General features: G+C 38.3%; 1 protein-coding gene across 4 annotated transcripts; it reads right to left on the bottom strand.

Annotated features, from left to right (window-relative positions):
- Positions 1-3916: 3916 nt before the first annotated feature.
- RAB9B (RAB9B, member RAS oncogene family) lies at positions 3917-13704 on the bottom strand. 4 transcript variants are annotated; one of them, XM_044235586.1, is made up of 4 exons: positions 13530-13704; positions 10793-10841; positions 8561-8636; positions 3917-7404 (listed from the first exon to the last, which is right to left on the bottom strand). In XM_044235586.1, exon 4 carries the CDS (start codon positions 7360-7362, stop codon positions 6757-6759), a length of 606 nt encoding a protein of 201 aa, XP_044091521.1. In that variant the 5' UTR covers positions 7363-7404; positions 8561-8636; positions 10793-10841; positions 13530-13704; the 3' UTR covers positions 3917-6756. The 4 variants fall into 4 exon arrangements, with proteins under 4 accessions (XP_044091521.1, XP_044091523.1, XP_044091522.1 ...); XM_044235588.1 differs by having other exon boundaries at positions 8565-8636; XM_044235587.1 differs by having other exon boundaries at positions 13541-13704.
- Between the last annotated feature and the right edge of the window lie 267 nt (positions 13705-13971).

Here is a 13971-nt window from a genome sequence, read left to right as displayed (position 1 = left end):
GATGGGGTGTTCAGAAAACTAGGCCTCTTATGCTACTGGTATTTATGTAATTTGGGAAAACTTTCTAGATGGTGATTTGTCAATGTATATTAAAAGCCACACAAATAGTCATAATCTTTGACCCGGAAATTTTACTTAAAGAAAATAAAGATAGATATGAATTAAGATGAGTGTTAGGGACATTCACTGCTGTTTTATAAAAGGAAACAGTTGGAAAACAATCTAAGTATCTAGGAATAAGTGTTTGATTACATTTATTATGGTAAATCCTTCAAAAGAATATTTTGCAAGCATTATATATAGTTTCTAGAAGAATATGCAATGACTTAGATGAAAGTCCAGTATATGTTAAGTATATGTTAATATTACAATTGGTATATGTAGAATGACATCACTTTTATTATATAAATAAATTAAAATTAAAATCAGGTTACCTCATTTTAATATGATTACAGAAAACTTATTTTCTTTATCTCACTTTTCTGTTTCTTTTGGCCTTAGTTTTTTGTTTTATTATTATTATTATTATTATTATCACCATGAATGTATATAACTTCTGTACTCAGAAAAAAAAAACCCTAAAGACAAAGTTTTAAAATTCTTACTGCTGACACTGTTTTCTCATTGGGAACAAATGGAAAAAGAGATTATTCAAAATTTATACCAACACTTGTTCATCTATAAGAAGACTCTACAATGAGCAATATATTACAGAACACACCCTTGGCTATGTTTATTTTAAGGCAGCTAGGAACAAAAAAAAAGAGAAAAAAGAAGAGATGAGCCTATCTCTTGGTTCCTCACAAATTCACCACAGGAAGGCATGATTTGTACTTTTACTCTAATCAATAGAGCTAATATTGAATTAAGAGCTATTTCTTTCATTAAGGCAATATTTCTTTACCCATTTGATCAATCAATTAAGAAGCACAGCTTGGCTTGTTTGGCTAAAATTCAGGGGGGCTAGAGTGAGATCCATTACACATTTACCCACAATTCATAAAGCATGAAAAGAATTGATGGATTACTAAAAAATACACATACTCGCACTCACAAAACCCACCATTTGAAAAAGCACTTAAATATCGCTGAATCAAGATTCTCTATATTGCTTTGGAAAAGACAAAAGCGATTTATAAAGACACATAGATCACTGCAGCAGCTCCTATATGACTAAAGATGACAATTCCTTCCCACCTTGAGCTGTGAAGATGCTTGCTTATTCTTACTGAAAGCACTTTAGTAACTTTTCACCCCCTCAAAAAAACCTCACACAAACATCACCACCTCTACCAGCAATATAAAAGTCAGATCCTTGTTCAACATTTTTGGAAACATATCAGTGAAGGGACATTTAAACATTTCTTTCATTCTTGAAATATACCTAGCTTCTATCATTATTCCTTCCTTCTCTTAAAGAGAAAGGAGTAAAGAAGGTAACCTGAAATAATTAAAAAGACAGCAAAAAACAAGAAAACAAACAAAAAACAAAACCTCACCTGAGGTGAGGGATATGTTAATTAGCTTGATTGTGGTGATGATTTCACAGTGTGTATGTGTGTGTGTGTGTATATATATATATATATATATATATATATAAATTGTCAAATTGATAGATATATATCAAATTGTATATATCAAAATGTTACACACATATATATGTGATATATATCTAATTGATCAAATATATCAAATTTGGTATATATCAAATTGAACACCTTAAATATATACAATGTTTTTAAAATTTAAAATAAATTTAATTAGCATATAGTATATTATTAGTTTCAGAGATAGAGTTTAGTGATTTCATCAGTTCCACATGATACCCAGTACTCATTACATCAAGTGACCTCCTAAATGTCCATCACCCAGTTACTCCATCCCCCCTACCTCTCCTCCAGCAACCCCCAAGTTTGTTTCCTAGAGGAAGAGTCTCTTATGGTGTGTCTCCCTCTCTGATTTCATCTTATTTTATTTTTCCTTCTGTTCCCCTATGATCATCTGCTTTGTTTCTTAAGTTCCACATATGCGTGAAATCATATGATATTTATCTTTCTTTGGCTGATTTATTTTGCTTAGTATAATACCCTCTAGTTCCATCCACATTGTTGCAAATGGCAAGATTTCATTCTTTTTGATGGCTGAGTAATATTTCACTGTATATATACACACCACATCTTCTTTATCCACTCATCTGTCGATGGACATTAGGGCTCTTCCCATATTTTGGCTATTGTGGACATTGCTGCTATAAACTTTGGTGTGCAGATGCCCATTTGAATCACTGTGTTTGTATCCTCTGGATAAATAGATATATACAATTTTTATTGGTCAATTATACTTCAGTAAAAGCAGGAGGAAAAGAAAGGCCTTTTTGGTAAGGTTTTATTTATTTATTTGACAGAGAGAGAGAAAGCATGTGTGAGTGGGGGGGGCGAGGAGCAGAGGTAGAGGGAGAGCAGGCTCCCTGTTGAGCATGGAACCCAACTGGGGTGGGGGGGGCTTGACTCCAGGACCCCAAGATCATGACCTGAGCCAAAGGCAGACATTTAACTGACTGAGCCACCCAGGAGCCCCAAAAAGACCAGTTTTGAAAAAATAAATTAACATTTTATCAAAAGATATATCATAGTTTATCTGACCTTAAATGAAGTGTAAGAAAAGCATTCCACTGTAATGAATTCTATATCTTTGTAATAGGGAGAGAAAAAAAGTGAAATGCCTTTCGGGATTACTGAGGCAAAAAAAAAATTATTGCAATTAGAATTACTGCAGGTAATTAAATGAAAGTAGAGATGCCCATCCCAGCCCCTATCCTGACCTTACTCAAATCACTGCCTTGATTTTCCAGTGTGTTTTTAAATTCAATTATAAAATTGAAAAGAAACTCATCTATTCCACACCTTCCACTTTCTGGAAGGATCATAGCCAAACTATTTCCAAAATAATGAAAAGCTATACTATTTAAGATATCCAGAGAAGGAGATTTCCCAGTGGATTATGAATCAAGCAGAAAAACAACAAAGACAGAAATCTAGTTTTCTGCTTTGAAAATGTCAGTTTGGGATAAGAAAATCCGTTTTAAGAGGCTCATAAATCTCTGATCTTTTATAGCCTAAAAGCTGTATCATTATAGCCTGATCAAAAGGATTCCAGGTGCTGTATTTGAAGCATGGTCTGATAATTTATTAAATATTTATCCTCAGAGATGGGAAAAATATATGTGGCAAAACAAAAAAAAAATCTGCTTTTCCCTCCTGTGATTTCAATTGCCTAGAGTCCCGATAGGCAAAAGTAGAGGAATGGGAGAAGTATAAGTCTGTGACAGATGGAACCAATGTAATTAAATTATGTGCTGCAGAGAGACATATGCCCATAATTTAAAAGTCACCATTATGGCTATTCAAGCCATTTGATGGTAATGCAAGTATCTTTAAATCCATTATGTGAGAAGCAAGAGAACAGTTATTTAACAAAATTATCCTTTGTTTCCTGATTTGTTTCACCCATATTTTCATGTTTTCCTAAGATCTGGACAGTATATCAGCCAAGAAGATAAAAGGAATATGTATACTCCGTTACATTTTGTGATGGTTTAACATTTGTTTTAAATTACAATGAAGAAGTAAATTGGAAAGTCAAGATCCATTTTTCAGTCTCAGTGTTCTTCATGCATTAAAAAGTGACATAAAATAAAAGGCACCTCCCCACCTTAATCTTTTGAGCTTGCTTCCCCATCAGTGGAACCTATCTCTCTGATCACTGGGTTGCAGCTGCTTGGGGTACCACGGTGAAAACATGATCCAGAGGCCACATGCAGTGTAGTCTCGAAGAGAGATTTGATTGGTAAGTACTGTCTGTCATGCCCACTAGTTGCTCAAAAAGAGAAAGGGAGAGAAGAAGCACAAACATTGTATACTGGTTATTCAAAATGCACTTTTTATTCACTTTAACACAGATTTTTTTTTTACAGCTGAAACAAAATATCTGATACACAATTTTGAGTTTTTAGCAGCACCTGCAACAAGAGGATTGTGGAATACCTCAAGGTAAAGTAGAGATGGCTGAGGCAGGCACAAATTAACCTGAAATTCATCAATCCACTGAAGACATATGGAATCTGAGGCCCCTTAAATTTAGCTCAATGCATGACAACAAACTAAATAAATATTCTTTATGATGCTTTAATGGACTGTCGAAAAACAGTATATCTCCAGTTAGAAATATCTTATTCAAAAAATCCAGTGTTCTTAAAAAAACTTTCAAAAATATTGCACTGCACATTCTAGTGTATATAATTTCTAAGCCTATAAGCACAGTTCCTGGTACTCACAGATTTCAGCCTTTGGTGTTTATAATCTTACCCAAACTTATGTCAGCACCCCACTGAGTGTTACTCACCAAAAATGCCACTGTTTTTGTCATTTAATGTTAACTGTTTTCATTAGGATATTGTGTAGTGATTTGGCAGAGAAAACTGGTATGGCTAAGAGGAAAGGGGCTTCAGATGACCTGTCATTAAAATTAACACTTGCCTCGGTTAGACAGGAGGTCTATGAATAGAATACCCACGTAATTTTTTTACTTAAATGACCACATGCCATTCTAATAGTGACAAGTACTTTTGTGAGTGGATGGAGGTCTTCATGTAAGCCTGAGATCTATAGATAGAACTATTATAAGCAGAATGCAAGTATAAAGAGAAGGCCCCAGGTCTCATGCACTTAAAAACAATTAACTTTTAACAGTTCTGATGTCCAGATTTTTACCAACATGATTGTAGCAAAACAATCATAGAACTTGGAAACCAGTGTGGCTGGCTATAGGCATAGGCAGGATAGGGACCAATACTTAAGAGCTGTGGGGTCCCAGTTCTGGCTTTGACTTCTGGTATTGAAATTACTTTGACAATGGGGTCAGGACTATATTTAAATGGGAAATATTGAGGATGACTGGGATGAGATACTGTTTTCCACTTGTCTATGTAGCCAAAAAGTCCCAGAGCTCTTAAAGCACATAAGGTCCCACATGTAAGGCTGATTCCATATGTGGCTACAATGGAGAGTTCTAGGCTATATTCCTGTGAAAGCTCCTGCTTCTTCCCCGGCCTCTGTCTCTTTTGGGGGGGGGGTCACTTCTAACTGTCCTTTACTACCTTGGGTCATTATTTTTTAACATAGATATTTTAGAAGTACGGATTTAAAGCTTTGCAGGACAAACAGATCAACCAACAAGAGCCAGACTGCATATTTGTTATAAAGTATATAGCTAGCAGTCATGGTAATAAAAATGTGGTAAACCATTTTTGTATTTTAATATGGTATTTTTAGGATATTTATACCAGGGTACATAATGACTACTCAAAGCTCAAGAATTTATCCTGCTATGGTGCAAAAGAAAGAGCTGTGGAATTGCTGTTAAATGCTGATCCCAGAATAGTTTGAGAATTTCAAAAGTCCCTCTCCAAAGTCTTAGCTGTTGTCTTAAGAAACATCCAGTGATATCCTGGCACTGAAACATATTTTGTAACTTGCAGATTCATAGAACTTAGAGCTGGAAAGGACCTTAAACCAAATATCTAGCCAGGACAGAAATTCTTTTTATGGTATTTTAACAGATGCTCCTCTAGTATCTTCTTGAATATTTTCATTGGAAGGGAGTTCATTATTAAGGCAGTCCATTGCACTGTTGGACAACTCTATGAGAAATTCAGTCTATCATTGGGTTAAAGTCTGCTCTCTTGCTACTTTCAGTGTCCTAGTTTGGCCAGTTGAACATACCGTGCAATATAAAGACATTAGTTCCTATAATTAGTCCCTATAATAAATATTTGAGTTAAGGAAACTTGTGAGAAAAGCCCATTATCCCCCAATCTTTTCTGAAGATTTCTCTGAGAGCAGAGCAAAGTGGAACAAAGGACCATCAAAATTATGAGCAGAGAGCACTGTATCCAAAGCCATATACTAAGCAGCATTGCTAAATTGATAAGAGGTTGTCAGAGAAGCAACATCCCTATACAGCAAACGTAGACTTATGAAGTAAAAGCAGACCAACCATTTATTTGCAAGGGTGGTTGGCATATTTAAGCATAATCCATTAACTAATACCCTGTTACTTCAAACACAAAGAGTATAATCAATTTCCAGTGTCATCAGTGTACCTCTTATTGAGATAATTTTTTGAAAAGCTCAAATGGGAACAAACCATATATAAGGATTCAAACGAGGCAGTGTATGTCATTATACTCTTATATGCCTAATTGTCACAACCCTTTTATAATTGAAGCTTAGGACATCCTTGTTTGCATTATTTTTTTATTGTAATACAGCTCAGAGTCTTATTTTTTCTTCCTTTAGCAGAAATGTCAGAAACTGCTTGCCAAGAGTCCATGGTGACATTTGTTAGTTGACTAATGGAACACTTTAAGGGATATCTGTAGCTCTTTAACTCCTTCATGCTGCTGGGTTCTAAGTTTAAACTGGATTTGAAAATATTTAAATCTCTCAGGACTGAAGCTTTCTGAAATGTCCTGATACACATAAGAAGGAAACAGCAGAAATCACGCAAAATACACTTGGCTTGGTAAAGCTTTTTTTTTTTTTTACTTGCTCTTACAACCTCAGTTTGAAAGGCTCTGATACACAATCACAACCTTCTCTCTTACCCTTTTGTGTGTGTGCCCTCTCAGAGGGGCACAGTTTTTCTGACACTATTGACTGAACAATTTGTGGCACACTTTTAAAAGGCTGCCTGTTTTTAACAGCATGAGGATCCTGCTTTGGAGCCACTGTTCAAGTCAATAGTGTGACCCAACATGCAATGTTCCAGCTGTTCCTCTACAGCCAACACCTGCCTGACAGCTTCTTCAAAGGCCACTGTCACATTAGTATCATCTTTGGCACTTGTTTCTAGATAAGGGTAATCCCCATTCTCCATGCACCAGGCTTGTGCCTCCTCAGTAGTCACTTGCCTATCCTCTTTGTCTACCTTGTTACCTAGAACTACAAAGGGGAAGTGCTCAGGGTCTTTCACATCTGCATAGTAGATGAATTCTTTCTGCCAGTTACCAAGGTTCTCAAAGCTCTGTCGGTCATCCACGCTGAAGGTCAAGAGGCAGCAGTCTGCTCCCCTGTAGAAGGGTGTCCTAAGGCTCTTGAAACGCTCCTGCCCTGCAGTGTCCCAGATCTGGAGAGTTACAAAACGTCCATCTACCTCCAGATCTCGATTTAAGAACTCTACCCCTATGGTGTGAAAAGCCTGGGAGTCAAATTTATTGGTTACATAACGGTTCATAAGTGAGCTTTTCCCAACTCCACCATCACCCAAGAGAATAACCTTTAAGAGCAAGGATTTCCCACTCATTGTTGCAGCACCAGATGGGGAGGAGTTTATAACCAAGAGAACCTGAAAATAAAAGAAAAAGTAGGAGGGAAAACAGTTAAACCTGAAACCGAAATCAGCTTCATAGAAAATTCTCTGAATTTGATGGCTTACTAATTTAATCTCTCTTGATTCATGCTCACTAACTAGATAGTACAGCAGAAGGAATAGAATCCTTTTGTGTACAAGGGAAAATAGGTCTTGTTTATCTGAGGTCTTTCGCCTGTGCCAGGAAAATGGCTGAATGCCATGGGTAAATGGACTAGCAGATGGTGCTATAATTTGGTTCAGTTCTGACACTATTCTAGAGGAGAGAGCCTAAAACAGGAATACCCCTCAGATGTGGAACCATATTATTGGTTTCCAGTTTGACAGTTCCAAACAAGAGGCAAATAGTACAAAATTGATTTGGAGTTTGAATTCTATTCATGATGGACCCAAGAATTATTGAGAGAGAAAGCTGTATAAGTTGAAATTTTAATTCTGTCAGTAGAGTTTGGGGCTACAATTAAACTGGACACCAGAACTTGGAAGAGAGATAAAGGTCAAGTTTCTTCAGGAGTTTGCTTCATTATATTTGCATTGATATGGATACCAGCACAAATAAAGGATCTCCCAGAATTTTTTGTTCACAGAACAATGACATGTAAATTGATGATTGTTGACTGGTATCATTATAACAGCTATCAGTAAGGAAAACAAATCTTAAATATCTTATTAATTTTTAGATTTTAGTTCTAATTCCATAATGGCACTAATGAAAATAGACTGTAAACTTTAAAGTGCTAATAACTATGCAGTACCCTTCTTGTTACCTTCACAACATGTCTGTACATGGAATATCTAAAACGCATCTTAAAATAAAAAGATAAAATGTTTGCTGAACAACTAACTGGTACTGGATTTTGTTAAGTACTTTCACACTAGGTCCATTGTGGGAACAAAACAATGATGATGCTAATTGGGTGTTATTTATGCAAGAGACCCAAAGAGATGAAAACCAATTGCTAATCAAAAGAGCACATGCAAAAGAGCTTCTGGAAGAATACACATTCAAAATGTAATTTAAAAAAGCCTCATTAGTCCTTAGTATTATGTTGGTGCATGTATAATAATTATATATTTTTCTAAATATTCCTTTTTAAGAGATCAAATGAAAAAAATATATATATATACCTACCTACCCAGTTGGGTCGTTGCCACAGTTTTAGTCCTTTCTTTTTCTTGTTGTTGTTTTATTCTTTCTTTTTAGGGTTCTAGAAAATGGATTGGGAAACATTATTATTAAATATCTATAATAAAACAAAGTTAAGGCTATATATAAATCTACTCAAGTCAGGAAAGAAACAGACCCACCTCAACTTACCTGTAGAGGATGCTTTTCACAAATATACTCAAGAGTTCAAAAGGCTAAAAATGCTTAACATGGACAAAATAATATTATTACAAAAACTTTAACTTGTCCTAATGAGTGTACTTCATATGATTTTTAAAGTTTAATATTGTCCCTCCATTGAACTCTTCATTCAAAGTAAATATAGTCAAAGAAAGTAGACGAGGGGCATCTGGGTGATTCAGTGGGTTAAAGCCTCTGCCTTTGGCTCAGCTTACGGTCCCAGGATCCTGGGATCAAGCCCTGCATTGGGCTCTCTGCTCAGCAGGGAGCCTGCCTTCCCCACCCCGCCCGCCCCTCTCTGCCTGCCTCTCTGCCTACTTGTGATCTCTGTCAAATAAATAAATAAAATCTTAGGAAAAAAAAGAAAGTAGATGAAATTGACAATAGGTAATATTCAGGAAAGGGAAAGCACAGAGGAGTCCAAGACGTGTTGAAATCCCAAGTCAGAGATGAAACTCCTTCCCTTTATGTCTACCAATGTTCCTATCTCCAAGTAAGTTGTTAATGCATTCACCAATCTGCCTTGAGGTTGTCTCTGAAATTGATTCCACAAGATCAGAGACAAGATAATTATGTTTGGAGATTCCCTGTTTACAATGTATTCTCTTGGCTAATTATTTTACTCATTAATTTTGATCATCTGTCTCGAACACAGGTTTTAGTATTTAGCTGGCTTTATTAAATTAAAACAAAACTTCACTTAACATTATAGTTAATTATGGTAAGAATGTTATTTAAGCAGCATCAAAAGTGCTGCTCTAAAAAGAAAAACAGTTCTTAGATTTGTTGAGTATTCTTTCTTACTGAGGAATAAAGAAGACCATAGAAATCTCTATTGCCTAATAATCTTGTGATTTTTTTCAAATATAGATAAAGCATATAATAAGGAATTCATTAGAGACCTAAATCAGTAATTATGAATTTAAATAATGTCTTCTAAATTGATAGGGTTTATCCTCTTTCTTGGTCTATATCTACTCCAAAAAATTTTTGAGTTTTCTACCATTACTGATTTTTGTCCTTTTTCCTGCTCTCAAATTGTTGTCTTTGGACTAGCTCAAGTAACAAACATTTCTTTAAATGGAGATGAAACAAACATCAGCACACTTCTTTATTCTTTATACTGGTCTATAGGATAATTTTGCAGACTGCTCACTTAAAAAAGGAACAGAGGGAGTATAAACTTGGGGAACAATACTGGTAGTATTAAGGGCCTGTGCCGAATGATCTTCCTTAAGTTCCTGGCAAACGGTTGTTCACCTCATTAAACAACTCACTAACCCTACTTTCCTGGCTGTGGATAAACTCAAATGATGCATCAAGGACTGAGTGAATGTGGAAACCAAATACTCAACTCAGGAATAATGATGAAGTGTTAATAACCATCTGAGATAATGCTGCAGTTGTTTGTGCATTCCCTATTTGGTCATTTGCACATACAACTTCTGGGTATATAGGCTCTATACCAGGGAAAAGGAAGGAAAAGCAGTGTGGCTCCATGTCAAGTGCACTGGGTTGGCAGCAATCAGGAAACAAAAGTCTTCATCACTACTATGCCATTCATTTATTTTGTGAACTTGAGCAGGTTATTTAATCTTGCTTTTTTTTTCAGTATCTTCCTATATAAATACAGAGCTGATAATACCTGCCTTACTTAAATCACAGGATTTAGGGGAAAATGAATAACTTATGAAGTTTGTGAAGATTTGTAAGCATGTGTTGAAATTTTTGATTTGAGATTTTTGTTCCTCTTGCTCTTCCACCTCTTTTCATTCACTGTTGGGGGCTTTGTGACTCAGTATTAACCCTTCTCAGAAAAGGCCTGCCAGTAGCAAGATCACAATTCTTCCTTTTCCCTTTCTTCAATATCTGAGAGGGCTTTGTTCCCCAACAATTTTGAGTATCTTCATATACCACAGAATCTCAGCATTGGAGGGACGAAAGGATCTTCTTGTCTAATCCTGCTACTGATTACTGAGAAAACATTTGAGTGCCTATTGTGTGCTCTGTCCTTACCAAGGTAACTCTCTGCTCTCCTTCACTGTCTCCAACTCCCATTTGTTTCCTGAAAGTAAAATTGAATACACTTTAGACAAGTCTCCTTGCCTTCAGTCACTAAATCCTCTTCTTTCCTATTGTTTCCCAGTCCTCTGCTACCATTCTTGCTTTGGCCCACATCTATTCTTTCATCTATCTAATCTACTGTGAAAACTTCCTGGCTCTTCTCTCCCTGCCTCAGGTTTCTCCCTACCTCCTTTGCAAAACTTCATCACTTGAGCAGCCATTGGGTGTAGACACTGTTGGAAATGCATACATTTTTAAGGCAAGGTCTTACCCTCAAGGGATTTATGAATTAACGTATAAGCTTCAGATCTCATGATTTACAGTTGAAATGGTATCATTATACTGTCTTGTTTTGTTTAAAAACCTTTTTCCCCCCTAAGTATGTCTTTCCTACACAACCAAACTTTAAATTCCTGGATGGTAAAACCTGTTTGTATACGTCTTTGAAGCCCTTCCAGCATGCAGCAAGTGTATCCCTCACATGGATAATCAATAATATTTGCTTACTAATTAACTGTTTAGGTGGGTGCTCAAAACTAATGCCTCTGAATAAATGCCAAGGTACAAGAGATCTGCAGTTCTGTAAGATGTCCAAATACTATTATTTACTTGTGACTAAAGAGCAGAAGTTATGGACTTATCTGGCTCACTTTCTAGATGGGACTTAACAGGAATTTCACCTGTTGAAAGTCAGTGGCAATGCACGAGTTTCCCTCCCTCTCTCCTACATTTTTAAGATGAATACATAAATTTCTCCATCCCCACCAAATATATGAGCAGTATAATTATCTCCACATTATGTTTTCACTAGATACTGCCATTCCCACCGTCATTATCATTACTTGAAAATAAGTGTAATATCCTTTAGTACATACTCAAAAAGGACTAGCACAGTATGAAAGCAAATTGAAAATTTTTTTCTTCCCCAAAATATGCCAGATTAAAGTCAAACCTTAAAAGAAAATAGCATTAAGGAGGCAATGGAATTCTTTGATAACCCTAAGTATATTTAACGGAAAGTCAAATCCTTTATGCATCCTGTTTACGTCCCATATCAGCTTAGGATTTTCACTAAAATGTTTACTCTAATTTTAGTGCTATTCAGAGAAAGATCTGCCTTTAAATAACTCAAATATCCTAGAGATGCAATTCCCCTTTCTTATCCCACTTCCCACAATTAACAAGAATTTTCCAAGACTAGTATATTCACTTTTTTCTCCAGTTAGAGTCTAAGTCTCAGACAATAAGGTAAATTAGAAATTCACATAACCGATATCCCCTAGTCTTCTTTGTTCTTCAACACATTTTAAACCTTTTCAATCTGCTGTGCCTGCACCCACACAGCTTATTAAAATTATTGTATTTCTTTGGGGATGCTTAGGAGTGTGTGTGGGGGGGGGATGTAGAAGGAAGCAGTACAATGAGGAGAAAGAGGTTGAAGCTTTGAAAACAGAACATTTTAGTGTGATGATGGAGAGAAGAGAAATAGAAAAGCAAACTGGCATCAGTTCAGTTGCCATGGGTGGAATGATGCTCAAATCCATAGGACAGTTTGTTTGGGAGTAAGTGTTGAGAGGGATGTGGTTCTGCAGGGCTGGGGGTAAGGGAAGAGCAGCAGGGGAGAGCTAGGCGGTGGATGAGAGTGGCCCTGGTGGTAATCCGCACAGGGGAGGAGCCATGGTTGAAGCTACAGGGAAAGCCTGTCTTGGTGACACACTGGTTGGGCTACCCAACTCACTGTGATTCCTGGCACAGTATTTGGAAAATAACTGTACTGGAGAACTGGGCAGGGCTTTCTTTAATTTACGTAGAAATCAATACAAATAAGAAATGATTGCAACTTTGAGACCCTCTACCTTAAATGGTGTAGGTTGTTTCCAGTACAACCTGATGCTTGTTCGTGGGATGGGGGAGGGTTCTGTAGAGGGGAAAGCCCTCTGACACACTGAATTCATTGTGTAGAGCAAACAAGCTATCAGCTACATTCCTGCTCTGAGTCCAAATGCCACAGCTGTCACGCCACTGAAACGCTATTCCCACATTTATTACTATATTTATATTCTATATGCAACCAGAGGGGTTCAATGTGGAATTTCACCTCTAATTTTTCACTCCTCACAACAGCAACTCTAGGGCTATAAGCCCAAAGGCACACTAGATAGCAATTTGGCCCTGTCCCAGGGCCACTTCTTCCCAAATAGACTGCCAGAAAACAGCTAGCGAGGTTTGGGTGACATGGAGTAGAGCACAGGGGAAAGAATCTTCCTTAGGAGATTGGGAATGCTGTCATCTCCAGGACGGGTCACTGCTGGGGATCTAGAAAGTGAGATGTTACGCACAGTTCCAACTACCTCGGACCCGGGTCATCCCACCTCATTCGCATCTCTCAGAACGAGCGGCTGTGGCGCATGCGCACTGAGCCACACCCGTTCCCCATGGAGCCCTGCATCTATCTGCGGGGCTTTGGCAGCCGCTCGGAATTACTCAGCAACGCCCCCCCCCCCCATCGTCACCTTCCCCGCCACCACCCCCAACTCTGACCCCTGCAGTGCCTAGGCCTCTTTCCCAAGGTGCAAATGCCCGGGGGGGGGGTGTCACCTAGACCTCCCTTTCTCCTTCTTCCCACAGGGCCCCCACCTCCCGGCCTCCCGCGTCCACTGGCCGCTAGCCCCTCTCCCTGCCCACGCACCTGCACCTTACCCAATACAATGGGAGAGAGATGGGAGGGGGCCGCGGGTACCAGGCAGGTCAGCTCTGCGTGCCGGCAGTCCGGCTCCTCAGTGACACGGTCACCGCTCCTGCTGCCTCCTCGTCCTCGGTGAGGCAGCAAGAGCAGCTCGGACCTCGGTGGCCTGACAGCTGCCGCTCGCGCCCGCCACCGCCGCCGCGCAGCGTCTCGCGCCCGCGCCCGCCAGGGGAGGGGGCGGGGCCCGCACCGCCTCCTTGTGCCCCATTCTTGGAACTGGAGACCCGGCCCCGGGGCCTCCGGTCCTCGCGTGTCGAAAGCGCTCCCTGGCCCTTTCGCTCTTCTTTCATGCTCAGGGTCCAACCCTGGCCTCCCTAGTTCTCGCCTCTCTTTGATTAGTAGGCACAATGACAGTGGACCGACAAATATTGCTCTTCCATTTAGC

Source organism: Neovison vison, chromosome X (genome assembly GCF_020171115.1).
Source record: "Neovison vison isolate M4711 chromosome X, ASM_NN_V1, whole genome shotgun sequence".
In the NCBI taxonomy this organism is placed as follows: Eukaryota; Metazoa; Chordata; class Mammalia; order Carnivora; family Mustelidae; genus Neogale; species Neogale vison.
The sequence above is the reverse complement of the archived record's forward strand: the minus strand, read 5'-3'. Positions and strand labels throughout refer to the sequence as shown.